Source organism: Gekko japonicus, unplaced genomic scaffold, assembly GCF_001447785.1.
Source record: "Gekko japonicus isolate JY-2015 unplaced genomic scaffold, Gekko_japonicus_V1.1 scaffold1631, whole genome shotgun sequence".
NCBI classification, from domain to species: domain Eukaryota; kingdom Metazoa; phylum Chordata; class Lepidosauria; order Squamata; family Gekkonidae; genus Gekko; species Gekko japonicus.
In genome coordinates, this window is record NW_015168700.1 from 75,284 (window position 1) to 91,101 (window position 15,818).

The 15,818-nt window shown below is 44.5% G+C and overlaps 1 protein-coding gene across 1 annotated transcript in view; it reads right to left on the bottom strand.

Annotated features, from left to right (window-relative positions):
* The window catches only part of SNX29 (sorting nexin 29), a 206,519-nt gene that overhangs the window by 46,880 nt on the left and 143,821 nt on the right, over positions 1-15,818 (bottom strand). Inside the window, exons 17-19 of the mRNA XM_015415493.1 lie at positions 10,451-10,506; positions 9,258-9,339; positions 1,197-1,337 (exon numbers count right to left, since the gene is read on the bottom strand). Coding sequence (XP_015270979.1) covers positions 1,197-1,337; positions 9,258-9,339; positions 10,451-10,506 — 279 coding nt within the window. The remainder of the gene's footprint in view (positions 1-1,196; positions 1,338-9,257; positions 9,340-10,450; positions 10,507-15,818) is intronic.

Below are 15,818 nucleotides of genomic sequence, written 5' to 3' on the forward strand. Positions count from 1 at the left end.
CAAGAAAAGTCTGGCTGTCCTGAACCAGGGCCAGGGCCCCTGCCTGGTGGAATGCTCTGCCGGAAGACATCCATGCCCGGCGGGATCTGCTATCTCTCCACAGGGCATGCAAGGCAGAGATGTTCCGCCGCGCTTTTGGTTGAGGACAGTGACGGGGGGACTTCTGGCCTTCTCACACAATTCCCCATTCCTCATAACCCCTCCCCAAGGGAGGCCAGGGAGTTATGATTTTCCGCCATCTTAAGCATTGTATATATACTGTTTTTTATCTACTGTTATTTTATTGGTTTTAATGCAGTTGTATGAGATGGTATAGGAGCTGTGGTGGCTCAAGTGGTTAAGATGCTGAACTGCAGGCTGTAGAAGGTCAGTAGTTCAGCAGTTCGAGATCCAGGGTGCCGTATGACGGAGTGAGCTCCCGTCTCTAGTTCCAGCTCCTGCCAACCTAGCAGTTCGAAAGCAAGAATTGCAAGTAGATAAATAGGTACCACTTCAGTGGGAAGGTTACAGCGTTCTGTGCGCCTTGGTGCTTAGTCATGCCGGCCATATGACCAAGGAAACGTCTTCGGACAGCGCTGGCTCTTCGGCTTTGAAATGGAGATGAGCACTGCAACCCTAGAGTCGGATTCGACTGGCTTTCGAGCAAGGGAACCTTTACTATAAGATTGTATATTATTTGTTGTAAGCCACCCTGAGCCCTACTTGTAGGGAAGGGCAGTCTATTAAATCTAATTTAACTAATAAATAAATATTGTTAGTTAGCTTGCTTCACAGTGTTCTTACTGTTTTCTATATTGTCTAACCATGATTCCCATTTGTATTTTGCTTGCAAATCCTATGAAGCAGGTAGTCCCACATTCCAGTTTTTAATTTGTAGATTTTATTTACTCCATTTATGCCCCACTTTTCTCCCCAATGGAATTGACATTATTTCCCCCTTTGTTTTATCTTTACAACAGCCCTGTGAAGTAACATAGGCTGAGAGAATGTGACTGAACCAAGGTCACCCAGCAAGCTTGCATGGCAGGGTGGGGATCTGAACCCGAGTCTCCAGCACTGTACCACTACACCATGCCAGCAGGCTTTGGAATAAACTTTGGAATTTGTACATTTCCTAAAATAGTATTTAATTAATTGAAACAGATAATTTGGGGGGGGGGATTCATCTTCAGTGCATTCACAATGCTTTTAGTTACCTTGTTTCCAATGGCCTTTTTTGGAGGAAAGCTGAAACTTCTCATTTGACGATATTTTGACTGTAATTTCTGATGCAAGCTTCTGAATTCCGTGTATCTTCGATAAACATTCCACTCATCGTCTTTTATCCTGATATATACCTGTTGGGGGGGAAATACAACTTTTAATTAAAGGAGGCGGGAAGTCGTGCGCCTCGAGAGAGGGAGGTTGCTGCCAGGCGCCGAGGAGAGCGTCCTGCCTGAGAAACCGCCTGAGCCAACAGGAAGAAGAGGAGAACACCACCAACTACCAACCACCACCATAGGGGTGCTGGTAGGTCTCCCCACCCCATACAAATATGTGGCCTTAGTCAGGGAAGTAAAATGGTGACTAGCACCGAATGGTAAGCCGCTCAGAGACCCCCCTGACAAGGGGGTTCGAGCGGGATATAAAGTTGAATGTTAAATAAATAAATAAAATTAAATTAAATCTAAACATATGCTTTTGCCACAGATGGCATATGAGTGGGAACCAGCAGATAAAAACAGTTGATTATTTTAACAGATAAAATTTTTACCTGATGAATCAGTTAATTAAATTATTAGAATGGTTTTCATCAGCTAAAAAGGGATCATGGTTAACTGGGCAGCCCTGGTTAATTAAGGTAAATATTTTAGACTTATAGATGGCAGATGCCATTCTTGGAAGAAGCAATCCTTTGTCTCTTGCATGGGAAGGAACACCTGAGGCCTGCTTCCACACATCCATGAGTCATCTTAGAAACAAAGTATCTTTTCCCTTGAACACTGTTTCACTCGCAAGCAAATATATGCAGATTCAATTAATTCAGGCATGATTAATCAACTATATTACTTTAAACAAGTGACAGCACTAATTATTTTTGGCACAGGTGACCCAATGGCACATGCTGCTTTGTTTCCACTAAATCTGAGGAAGCACTCCAGCTTCTTGGAAGATTAATGACATTTTTGTTTTCATTTTCACAAAGCAAACAGCATATTTCTTAGGGCACTCTAGATTTTGCTGATTGATATATACAAATACTGATAGAAAATATTGAATTCTAAGTAAGCAACAACAAGAATTAGTGACAGGGCTGATCACATATGAAATGTTTTTTAATTTGTCTCAGACTGCTCGAGATACATTTTTGCACAGTGAAGACGGAAGTGGAATGTATCCCCCCCCCCTCTCTGTTTGTCTTGATGCTTTTAGCCACCCACTCCTCAAAAATCTCAAATGGTGAGCTGGCTGCTAGAAGGTAAGGGGTTTTTTTTGTCTTTCTCCCTTTGCCTTCCTAGCTGCTGATCAGGAGGGCTTTAAACTGATAGGTTTAAATCAGGAGGGCTTTAAACTGAAGCCATCGGGGGTGGGAAGAAAAAGCCTAATGTTGTGCAGCATCCCCAACACTAAGTTCAAGAAGGGGAGTGACCAGAGAATAAATGAACGGGAGAGAGGAGAGTTCAGTAATTTTCAGGTAAATTCAAAGGGACCTAAGATAGGAAAGGATACCTTTAACCTGAGATGTCTTTATACTAATGCACAGAGTATGGGAAATAAACAGGATGAACTTGAACTTCAAGTATTAGAAAGTAAGTATGATCTGATAGGTATCACTGAGACTTGGTGGGATGAGTCTCATATATGGAGCACAGTGATTGAAGGATATACCTTGTTCAAACGGAACAGAATAAACAAAAAAAAGGAGGCGGGGTGGCACGATATGTCAAGAATGAATACACCTGCACTGAAATTCAGGATTTCGAGAGTTGTCCTGTTGAAAGTGTGTGGGTAAGGACATCTCTCAGAAGGTGGAGGTGAGAACCAGAGGATCTGCTATCCTAGATTTAATCCTAAAAGGGAATAACTGATTGATGAAGTAAACGTTGTGGGATCCTTGGGGAATAGTGACCATGTCTGCTTGGAATTTGACATAGAGAAGGATGTAAAACCAGGACATAGTAGGACTTGTATCCTGGACTTCAGGAAAGCTGATTTTAAAAAAACTCAAGAGAAATATTAGGTAGCATCCCATGGCTGGAAATGCTGAGGAGGAAATCTGCACTGGAAGAATAGGAGATGCTGAAAAATTAAGTGCTTAAGGCACAATCACAAACTGTCCCGGTAAGAAAGAAAGGTGGGAGATTGGTAATGAAGCTAAGATGGCTGAACAAGGAACTTCTGAAGAGCTGAGACTAAAAAGGGAAATGTACAGGAAATGGAAGGAGGGATAAGTTACTGAGGGTGAGTACAAGAAGCAGGATTGAATCTGTAGGGATGGTGTCAGAAAGGCTAAAGCGCAGATGGAGCTGAGGCTTGCAAGGGATGCTAAAAATAACAAGAAAGGTTTCTATGCTTATGTTCGGAGCAAAAAGAAGAACAGGGATGGGGTAAGCTCATTGCTAGGAGAAGATGGTCATGCCTTAACAAGGGATGAAAACAAAGCGAAATTACTTAACTCTCACTTTGCATCGGTCTTTAACCGTAAGGTCAGCTGTATACAAACTGAAGAATGCAGGACATATGAAGGCTCGCAAACCAGCAGTTAGAGAGGGGGTGCGAATGTCCGTGCCCCCAGGGAACCTTTGCAAAGGGTCTCCAGTCATGGAGCGCTGAGTGTCGCCGCTTTCCTGGCATGCTGTTGGGAAATTGAGACCCTTTGCTCCGACGGTCTCTCTGATGTGTTCCGGCAAGGACTAAGCTACGCACACCCCATCAAGCGAGTGGAGGTCGAGCAGCAAATAAGCATATCTGTTGGCGAGATCTACTTGATCTACAGATGAAGAGTGAGTAAAGTTGAAATGAAACAACAAAGCGAAAGCCCCCCGGGGAAAAGCGAGGGGGGAGAGGGGACTCTCCTCCGCTAAGAACTGTTTATAAGTGTTACGGAGCTAGAAGAGGGGGGGGGCAGGTTTAAAAGCGGCAATGGACTATACGGAGAGATTCCAGGAGGCAGTTAAGCGTTGATGCAAGTTTTCGGGACTTTGGCAAACTTTGTAAAAGTAAACATCCTTCAAAATGGAGACGGACAATGTAGTAAGAGCAACAAGCGATATCCAAGCTTTCTCCAGGAAGTGGAAGAGCTGCTGGTTAACCATCTGACTGGAAATAATCATAGACTCTTGCAAACTGTGTCTTAAGCCTTTGTTCCCTGTTGGTATAAATGAGGTACTATGCAAGAACTGTGCTACATGTCAGCTGTTGCCTTTAAAAGGACTGTGTTAATATTGGAGAAGCGTCTAACCAATGATCATAGGGGCTTCCAGGATCGAAGAGGAGAGTCAAATGGGCATTTGCAATTCGAAGGGCCTGTATGCAGACCATAAGCGAGGCTTAAAGCGAAGGAGTATCTTCCATGGTTATATCCTGATTAAGTCTGCTGGGCAATAGGGTGACGAGACTCTCTTCAAGTCGGTCAGTGAAAAGCAAATTGGAACGACCCCTATGATTGAAGGAAAGAATTTAAGCGGAACAGTCCTGGAAAAAGGAAAAGGGTCTTTGTTTTGAGATGGCCAGTTCCTGATACAGCAATATGGTGCCACAGGGAAGAAGAAAGAGGCAAACAGCAATGGAAGAGAAAATGAGATTGTGTAATATCTACTGAGGGAGACTTATTGTTAATTTGCTTTTAATGGTGGAGGGGAAAATAATGGTTAAATAAGATGCTGTTGTTCTATGTAATTTGTGTCTAAGTTAAATAGCGATTCTCCTGGACTACTCTTCATATAGTCAGATTTGTTGGGATGTTTTTACAAGCTATGATGATGACTGATAACTCTCAGTGTTAAAGAAAGTTTTTTTTTATTATTGTTAAGCAATTTTTTTACAAACTGTATGTAACCTCCAATCCTTGGGTTTTTAGTGTTTCTTTTCTTTCTCCTATAGTGTGTAGATTCCCTCCCTAATTTCGTTGTAGTTTTTAGTAAATGCAAATAAAAAATCCCCTACAGGGGGCCATAAAAAATACCGTACCCAATGAGTGCTCATAAATGGCTCTGTGTCTATGTGGAGGGAAGTCTCAAGTGGAGTGCCACAGAGCTCGGTCCTGAAGGAAGACATAGAGGAGATGCTTATCAAATTTGCAGATGCCATGAAGCTGGGTGGGATTGCTAATTCTGAAGAAGACAGAGTCAGGATTCAAAATGATCTAGATAGGTTGGAACTGTGGGCTGAGACAAATAAAATGAATTTCAATAGAGATAAGTGCAAAGTCCTACACTTAGGTACCAAAAAATCAAAGGCACAGATATAGAATGGGATGGACTTGGCTTGACAGCAACTCATGTGAAAGGGATCTAGGTGTTCTGATTGATCACAGGCTAAACATGAGCTTGCAGTGTGATGTGACCGCGAAGAAAGCCAATGCAATCATAGGATGCATTAACAGAAGCATTGTGTCCAGAGTAAGGGAGGTGGTAGTTCCGCTCTATTCTGCTATGGTCAGACCTCATCTGGAGTACTGTGTCCAGTTTTGGGCACCACATTTTAGGAAGGATGTTGACAAGCTCGAGCATGAACAGAAGAGGGCAACTAGGACGGTGAGAGGGTTGGAATCCAAGTCTTATGAGGAAAGGCTGAAAGAGTTGGGTATGTTTAGCCTGGGAAAGAGAAGGCTTAGAGGGGACATCAAATATTTGAAAGGCTGTCATGTAGAAGATGGAGCAGATCTATTCTCTCTTGCTCCGGATGGCAAGACTAGATCTAATAGGTGGAAATTACAAGAGAGTCGATATCAGCTAAATATCAGGAGAAACTTCCTAACAGTAAGAGTGGTTGAGCAGTGGAACAGACTGCCTCGGGAGGTGGTGGATGCTCCTTCACTGGACATTTTCAAGCGGAGGCTGGACAACCATCTTTCGAGTATGTTGTAGGGCTATCTTTCAGCTATGCTCCTGCAGAGTGCAGAGGGTTGGACTAGATGACCTGCAAGGTCCCTTCCAACTCTAACATTCTATGATTCTTTTTGAATGTCTATTTATTGACTTATATTTCTATTGCCAGAGCCTGTGGGCCCTCATGTTCAATTCATTGGGGGAGACTTCCACTTTTTAAAAGAAGCCTCTTACTTTGTATAGGTTCCTTGACTTGTAATGTTAACCACACAGGCCTTCTTGGCAGTGCCTCTCCTAACCTGTGGAATGCATTCTATTTGGGCTTCAAACAGTGTGGTTTTAAAAAGCTTACAAGCATCCTCTAGGGATTTGACTCTCTTGTGTTTCCCCTTAAACTTCCTTTTTCACTATTCCCCTCTTTTTTGTAAATTTCCCTCTTTTGAAATCAAATGTGACAGTTTTAGACTTTAGGACTTTCTATTGACCTGAATGCTGAGCTTAATAGCATTGTGGCCACCGATCCCAATTGGCGTAACAACCTCTACATATGTCAATAGGCCTTGAGACCTGCTTAGAACCAAGTCCAAGATCACTACCCCTCTGTTTGGCTCTGTGACCAACTGTTCGAGTGCACAGTCATTTATGATGTCCAGGAATCTCATTTCTACAGCATGACTTTACCCAGTCAATGTTAGGGTAGTTGAAGTCTCCCTGTATAATAACATTATTTGCTTTAGTCACCTTTCTACTTCCTTCTCCAGCTCAAGATCAGCCTCAAGGGTTTGATCACGTGGGCCCCCAAGTTTAAGTAACCCTTAGGTTCTAGTATTTTCCACACATATTGCTTCTGTTGGGCAGTTAATTATCTTGATGCTTTCCAGCTTATTTGATTCTATGCCTCTTTGATATACAATGAAACAATAACAATAACCGAGCCCTCCATGCCCTACCCAGGAATGACTGTATCCCATAGATATTACCCATTTCACCATGTTTCTGAGGTACCTACTATATCTAAATTGTCACTGAACACCAAGTGCTCCAGCTCGCACATCTTGGCTCCGAGACTTCTAGCATTGGCTTATAGAATCATAGAGTTGGAAGGGACCTCCAGGGTCATCTAACCCACCCACCTGCACAATGCAGGAAATTCACAAATATGTCCCCCCCCCCCCCAGTGGCCCCATTCCACGTCCAGAAGATGACAAAAACCCTCCAGGATCTCCAGCCAAACTGGCCTGGAGAAAAATTGCTTCCTGACCCCAAAGTGGCGATCAACAATTCCCTGAGCGTGTAAAAAACAGCCACAAGAACTGATGCCACCCTTCCTGCCATCCCTCTCATGATCTGCCTAAGTTCACAGAATTAGCATTGTTGTCAAATGGCCATCTTGACCCTGTTTAAAAACCTCCCGAGGAAGTCTGTTCCATTGAACCACTCTATTAGGAAGGCTTTCCTAATGTTTAGCTGAAAACTCCTCTGATTTAATTTTAACCCATTGGTTCTGGTCCAACCTTCTGGGGCAACAGAAAACAACTCTGTACCATCCTCTATATGACAGCCCTTCAAGTACATGAAGATGGTTATGTCACCTCTCAATCAGCTCCTCTCTATGCTAAACATACCCAGCTCTTTCAAGCCTTTCCTCATAGGACTTCCTCCACCGATTGAAAACAACCATTCCCTTGACAAGTCATTTGAAGAAGAAAGTGATTAGGCATGCTGAAGTTCACAGCATAACCTGCATAAATAAAAACAAAATCAATCTGAGGTGCATCATGGCTGCAGTAAATAAACATGGTTATCTACCTCTCTCTCTCACACACACACACATGCAGTATTTATGGGTATTCTTTGGGGACAATCTCTACCTTCTCATGTTGTTTTCTCTTCCATACTAAGTGAAATGATTCCATCACAATGAACAAACCCAAGAGTCAAATCACATTACACAAACTAGAATAATGGAAAATGAATTAGATGACATTATGTATCCGCTTAACAAGACAGAAAATTTATCTAAGGTGAAATACCACTCTGAAATGCCCACTGAAGATAGAGTGACTTTAAACCATTCTGAAGCAGCAGCAGAGGAGTGGAAGATACTTTGCAAGCCAATTTTCATACTAAACATTAAAGGCTGCATTTGCCTGCACAATAGGGCATGTGGGGTTTCTGCACCAACAAAAGCCTTGGTCATGCATACTATACAAGTTCAAATCGTTGTGTATATGGAGGGGGTGGGAAGAATCAGGGTTGTCGCTACTACACTCCCACTAACTTTAGTGCATTCAGAGCCACCTGAACAGTTTATCCAGGGTACGGACTGTATACACAAGAGCTGATGAGCATAGACACTGTGCACTCTTGAGTATGTACAGTGAGCGGGGACAGAAGGTGTAATTTGCAATCCCATCACTCCCTTGGGTTCATTTGTACACAGGGTGCATGAATGGAGAAAAGGAAGCTTGGAAATTCATGGTTCATTTCCAAAGAAAAATCAGCTAAAACTAAAATCATCTTGGAAAGCTGTTTCACAGTCTAGTCCTAAAGCTGCCAACTCCTACTGCAACAGCACAGCAGGTCAGGCAACAACACTAGCAGAGGCAGAATCCCAAGGAGATCACTATGAACAGAGAGGAAGGGGGAAAGGAGGAAATTTTATTGGAGAACAAAAATACAGTCATTGTACTGAAGAGCCCTCACCCAATCATACGTGAAGAGGACCCAATCACCTCAAAATGATTTATACAGTCATGTGATATTTTAATGCAAACTCCTACAACTGAAGGGAGACATATGTTGTAGCCTTAACATAGTGTATGTTATTGGTTATCATATAAATAAGATAAAATGAGATAATATATTTATTCACTATAAACACATCATTTAGGGAGGAATTCACTGTTTTCTCAAGCAGATCTGTCTTATCAGTACTAAAGCGACATATTAAAGTTACACACATAATTAATTACATGCTCTACCATCAAAGGAAGTTAAGCTATTGGAAGGCATTGTGAAGATCCAACGTTTGTGAGTCTAACCTGAGATACTCATGTAAAATACTGTAGAAACTATGCAATGGCCTCCCCCAAAGCCACTCTGAGCCAAAGTGATCCTCAATGACAACTTTGTTGCTTAGCTTCTATTTTACTAACGAGCAGGCGACAGTGTCATAACAGTAAAAACACAAAGTGTAACTGGGGAAAAGGAAATTGTGAAACTTACCTGGTAAACGTGAAATGCATTTGCTGCTTTTCCACGGAGAAAGACTGAAGGAATCCAGACGTTTATAAGCGCTCGATTTGATCTGAATTTTAAAAAAGTGAGAGAGAAGGCTCAGCTGTATCAGAGAGCTCTTCTAAGGAAGAATACAGATGTATCTCCAACCACTTAAACTTCTATCTTTAATCCACTCTTTCAGCAGGCTACTACAGAGTCAGACACTGGTTCTCTCGTCAGAGAAAATGGGAGCTTTGAGTTTGCCATGATAACTAATTAGAATTCTGCACAGCTAGTTTTTGAAATGGAGGAAGAGCCAGTTTCACCTAAACAATTCAGTTTAGAACTGATAGTTGGGAACAGTGTACCCTCTAAGCTGAGTTAGTGTGAGCTAGCACACAGTTTTTTAGCCTCTCACTCACACGTTTTTGTCTTAGCTCAGGAAGGATGGTTTCAGAGCAAACGACTTTATGCAGTAGACAAATCTCCTGCTCACAACTTTAATGCCAGTAGCTCAGAAAGTAAAATTTTTGCTCGCAGGACTCCACAGCTTAGAGGGAGCATTGGTTGGGAAGTCTGTCACAAAAAAAGGGAGAATACGTATCCAAAGCAAACTCACTGCTCAAGCAAAATGCATTCATCTTCACCCCAACGCTTTCCTTCACGGAGAAATTTAAATAAACATTACCACACAGTGGGCTTAGCACCCAGAAACAGGATTCTGTAGTTTATATCTGGAAAATCTTGTTTGCCTCTAGGTAAAAAGGTAAAGGTTCCCTTGCTCGAAAGCCAGTCGAATCCGACTCTAGGGTTGCGGTGCTCATCTCCGTTTCAAAGCCGAAGAGCCAGCGCTGTCCGAAGACGTTTCTGTGGTCATGTGGCCGGCATGACTAAACACCGAGGCGCACAGAACACTGTTACCTTCCCACCAAAGTGGTACCTATTTATCTACTTGCAATTTCTTGCTTTCGAACTGCTAGGTTGGCAGGAGCTGGAACTAGAGACAGGAGCTCACCCTGTCTTGCGGCACCTGGGTCTTGAACCGCTGAACTACTGACCTTCCACAGCCTGCAGTTCAGCGTCTTAACCACTTGAGCCACCGCAGCTCCTGTTTGCCTCTAAGGTGCCACCAAATGCAAATCTAGGATTCCCCAGCAGGCAAAAATTATATCAAAATCACAAACTTTCCCTCAACTCACATTTCAAAATCTGACAGACTCTGGTCTTCAGATGTTTGGCTGAGATCTCCAGGAACCTGCCGGGAAAAAGAGTCAAATAATCATGTTACGTATAAACAGTACTCTCCTTTTGCATTGTATGTAACATAAATTTAAATTTTCCACTATGGTGTCAACATTGCTTATATTCAATTGCTTTACTGAAAAGAAATTCAGAAGCTGATCCAAACCAACCACTTAATTTGGAGAGAAGTAACCCCCCCTCCAAAATTCCTAACAGTATTAATAGGTTGTCTTCTTCCACCGTAGTGGGTGACATGGTAGATAAAGGCCTCTGGGAATAGGCAGGATTCTCGTTAGCTTGAACCCCTGCCCTGTACCTTCAGCAATCAAAGATCCCAAACCTTTTGCCGCCACCACTTGGGATATTAAGGTCTCCTTAAAAATGCATGCTTAATCCTCTAGTAAAGACAATGAAAGAAACAAATATTAGCTGGGGAGCAACCTGGTAGCATGAGTAGAATGTGGCATGGGAAGAGACAGAACTATTTTGAAAGTGGTGCGCCCAGTATTGTAAGATATTTTGAAAGTACTTATGAAAAGCAAAACAGAATATACATGACATTTAAGAGTGACAAATAGGGATGGACATGAATGGCACATGAAGCAAAAATTTGTCACGAATTCTGCCGCTTTGGCTAGCAAACCAGAGTTCATGTTGGGTCTACCATCTTGAACATCCACAAACTTAAAGTAGTTCACGGCAGTTTGTGGATACAGCAGAAAGCAGGGGTTTAAAAGGACTCTGAGTCTCTATAAGCCTCCTCTTCTGTTCCCCATGAAAACCTCAAAAAGAACTGAGCTGTGGGGAGCAGCTGCTCCCTGCTGCTCAGCTGTTTTGTGCAGTCCCTTTAAACTTTAAAGAGACTGGACAAGACAGCCAAGCGGCAGGTAGCAAGCACTCCCTATCACTCAGCTTTCGGAAAAGCCAGTTTGGTGTAGTGGTTAAGAGTGGTGGACTCTAATCTGGAGAATCAGGTTTGATTCCTCACTCCTCCACATGCAGCCTTGGGTCAGTCACAGTTCTCAGAGCTGTTCTCTCAAGAGCAGTTCTCTCAGAGCTCTCTCAACCCCACCTACCTCAAAGGGTATGTGTTGTGGGCAGAGGAAGGGCCTCCTCTTTGAGACTCCAAGTGAAGGCTGAGGTATAAATCCAACACTTTCTTGTGCACTCCCTTGTCAGTAAACTGCCATTTGTATTCTATGAATGCTCTGTGTAACCCGCCTGCTGTATGATGTGGGCGGAATTAGCCTGCATTGCTCTGTTCTCATCCTTCCCTTTGTGCTTTCTCTCTTGTTTTGACCTTGGGATGCTTTAGCTGCCTTTGTAGTAGGTAAGACTGTAAGAACCGTTGACAGGGCCGTTCCCAATCTGGCTGGTGTGAACCAAACGGCTGAAAGGCTATCTCCCGCCTTGGTTTTCTCCCGCTAGAATTTCTCCTGAGCGCAAACTGTATTCATTGGCTTAACCCTTTTTTTTTAACTGTCTATATCTGTACATGCTTGGCTTTGAGTTGCATTCCTGACAATGACCATGAAAGTGTATCAATAGTGACTTGTATTAAAGCAACCTATTCTTATGAATCGTTGTGGACTGCAACTGCTCTACTGAACCTGACATCCCTGAAGCAACTGAGCAGCAGGGAGCAGGTGCTCCCCATTGCTCAGCTGTTTTTCAGGCTTTCTGCAAACCCAGATGAAAGGGACTGTGGTCTCTTTCAATGAGGTTTGCAGGGTCACAAACCACAAACTGGTTTGGTTCATGAACCACAAACTGCATTTTTCCAGTTCATGCCCATCCCTAGTGACAAAGCAGGAAATGTTGAAAAATGGCAATAATCATTTTAAAAAGAAAATACAGACATTCCAACCGACTAGTGCCATCTACAAAAGACAGTCTTTTGCTTAAACCAACTCAAGATCTTTTGGGACACAATTCTCTAATGCACACAGCAAAAAGAAGCAGGACATCTCAGCTAACAGCCTCCCAGACATGAAAAGCTACCTAGCTTTTTGAAATCCATGATTTTGCCCCTTGAAAAAGAAAAAAAGGGACTTCCGATTTTGGCGCGACGCCATCGGCAACAAGCGGAGGAGTGTCTCTGCAGATTGCCGACTTTTCTGACACTTATAGAGGTTCAAGAGGTTTAAAAAACATACCTCAGGAGAGAGCCTGTGAACCCCCTGTAAGGGGGCTTACGCAGGGAAGACGGACAAAGCTGAGTGAGGGTGGCAACCAGTGTTCCCTCTAAGCTGAGTTAGCGTGAGCTAGCTCACCGTTTTTTAGCCTCTTGTCTTCGCTCAGGAAGGAGGGCTCCAGAGCAAACTGATTTATGCAGTAGCCAAATCGCTCGCTCACAACTTGAATGCCAGTAGCTCACCAAGTAGAATTTTTGCTCACAGGACTCCACAGCTTAGAGGGAACATTGGTGGCGACCCACGACAAGCAGAGGTCCTATTTCCACGCCTGACGTCGGAGAGTACTTCAAGTCTTCAAAGACATTGAAGCCTAGTTGGAGCTGCCAAAGACTAAACTCCAAACATAGACTACAGCTTGAACTTTTAAAAGGAAACTTAAAATCAACAAGACAAATTACTGAAAGGCTATCTCGACAGAGGAAAAGGTGAAATACCACTTTAAAACCTACACATTCGTTGGAACAAGCTGAGAACAGGGCGGACAGTAGATCGCCCGGACAAAGTGGCGCAGAAGAGTTACGTCACGGCGTTGAAACAAGGAAGACTCTGGGATACCGTAATGAAGAAGGTAACTGATAAATCTTTCCATGAAAATATTTCTACTTAAAGAGGACCGCCTTCCAAGTATATAAATCTGGATAGATGGGGCGAGATGTGGAGACGCGGAGAGACAGCTCATTACGAGTGACAGGAGTTACCTACAGGAGGAGGTACAGTTTGCCGGGACACTATTTCGGGAGCAGCGAGAACCTTTTTGTGACGGAACTTGCATAAACTGAGAAAAGGTTGAACAAAAAGCCCATAGCGATTTAACTGAAAGGAGATTGTGTTACCAAAACGAGTGGACAGTGTGACTTATCTAGGACAGTTACAGAATGAGAGGAGGAAGACCTGAAGATAAGAAGAAAAAGAAGAAACAGAAGAACAGAAGAATAGAAGAGTTGAAGGGACTGACTCTATTGGTCAGAGTGTTCATTTGTGATTGATAGATGTTTTTCCATTTCGTTTTCATTGATTAACTTATATTGACAGCTATGGGATAATTATTTTCAATTGAAGATTGAAGGTCAAAGAAGATGGGGACGGCAAAGGATGAGATGGTCAGACAGCGTCATAGATGCAACGAACATGAAATTGAGCAAACTTCAGAAGACGGCGGAAGACAGGAGGGCCTGGCATGATGTGGTCCATGGGGTTGCAAAGAGTCACTGTGCGACTGAACAACAACAAAAGTCAAATCCAGGGGCCTGTTTTGAGGGATCCTGGGCTTGAGGGTCTCAGCCAGGAACTTGCGGACCATCAGTTCAGCAGAATCTGTTGCCACTGCATGCCTGGCACCCACACCAGTGCTTCGTGCCTCCCACCTCACGACGGACAACCAGAGTTCTCGATTCTCATTCCCACATCTCAAGTCTGTTGTGGTCCCCGATGCTCTCTCCACGACCTTGTCCTTTTTGCTGGCTCATCCCTTCTTCCTCTTCTTCCCCCTCCTTGTCATCATCTCCCACCTTCCTCAGCTGTCTCTGTCCCCAGCCACAGAGCTACAAACCCTGCACCTGGCGGCACAGTTCACACTTCCACTACTGAAGCTGTGCATTTTAGAGGGTGACGCTTCCCTTGATGGGTCACACATCCATGCCAGCTTAAATTCCTACACCTCGAAGAGTGGGTGCAAGCGCTCCTCGATGCCGTTGCGCAATCTGTCAACCAAGGCCCTGACCTGAGGGAGAAACTTGGTTCCCTCGGGGCCTGGCTGCAGCACAGACTCGATCACCTGATCTAGCCCACGAATGAGTGAAATGACTTGCCCCAGGCTGGCCATGTGGGCACAGAATACATTGGTGACATCCTGAAATGGTTGTGCACCATCTGTGAGACAATCAGCCAGTCACTGGAGCTGATGCTCAGCTTGCCGACCCCCCACTGGATGGACACGGAGGACAGGACGTCCTGGAACACTGTTTTCTGCTCCGCCAAATGGGCAATCATACCATAGGTGGAGTTCCACAGCTGACATCGTGGAGGAGGACATGCTCTGTCTCATCCACCTCATCATGCCTCTCTCTCAGCAGCCATGAAGCTCTGAGGCTTCTCAAGAAGTGCCAGCAGTTCTCCAGCAGGTAACTGATCTTGGTGGCGCCCTCCTTGCCCCCAGCATTGTTCCCCAGCCCCAGAGCATCCCTCACCATCAGGTGAATCTTGTGTGTCACACAATGTTTCTTTTAGCTTTTTTGGCGGCCTTATATGTTTGGGCCACCATCTGTGACCACATAGCCATGGGTGATCTTTCCCCCCAAAACCAATTCTTCAGGCTACTTTGAATGGTTGCAGAGATATTCACTACTGTGTGCTCCATATCCATACCCTGAGCGTGGAGGAGCACTGCCTTGTAGCCAGATGGAAATGTGCTCGCCCTCACATGGGACGTGGTCCCCTGCCCACACTGGAACTCCTCTTGTTGCCACCAAAGGGTGGTGAGGGAGAGGTAGCTGTGGTGGCAGCTGCTTCGAAGGTTGGCAGTCAGGTGGCTTGGCTAGCTGAACTTTGACCAGACACACTGCAGAGTGATATGTGGAGGGCAGACTCGCCAGATCAAAGTTCCCCTGGAGGGGATGGGGTACGACACATTGTAGAAGTCCCTGGAAGTCCACATCTTCAACCAGAGAGAAAGGCTGGCCATCCAGGGCAATCATCTGCCCGATGTGCTGAGTGATCACCTCATGAGCCCTGGCCCTCATCCTCCTTCCAGGGCCCAGTATCTTGCCTAGGGGAACCCATGGTGGAGGCCAGAGATCCCATCATACTGGCCTGTGCCTCCAGGCCTCCCTCTCCCCGTTAACTGGGAGTATGCACCCCATGCCTGGTGGCATATTCCAGGGATCCACACTCCGGTGGTGTCAAACTTGGGTGCAACCTATGCAAGTGCCTCTGTAGAACACTGGTGGTTAAGGGATGCAGGTCCCTCACTCTACGAACATGCACCCCGCACACCTGGCACTCCACCACACAGGGATCACTGGTCAGGATGTGGAAGTACTTCCACGCAGCAGACTGCAGCCATGTCCCCATTAGTGGGGTGCATTGCAGGCTCAACCATTTCTTGGATTCAGACCCTGGACTGATTGGGGGG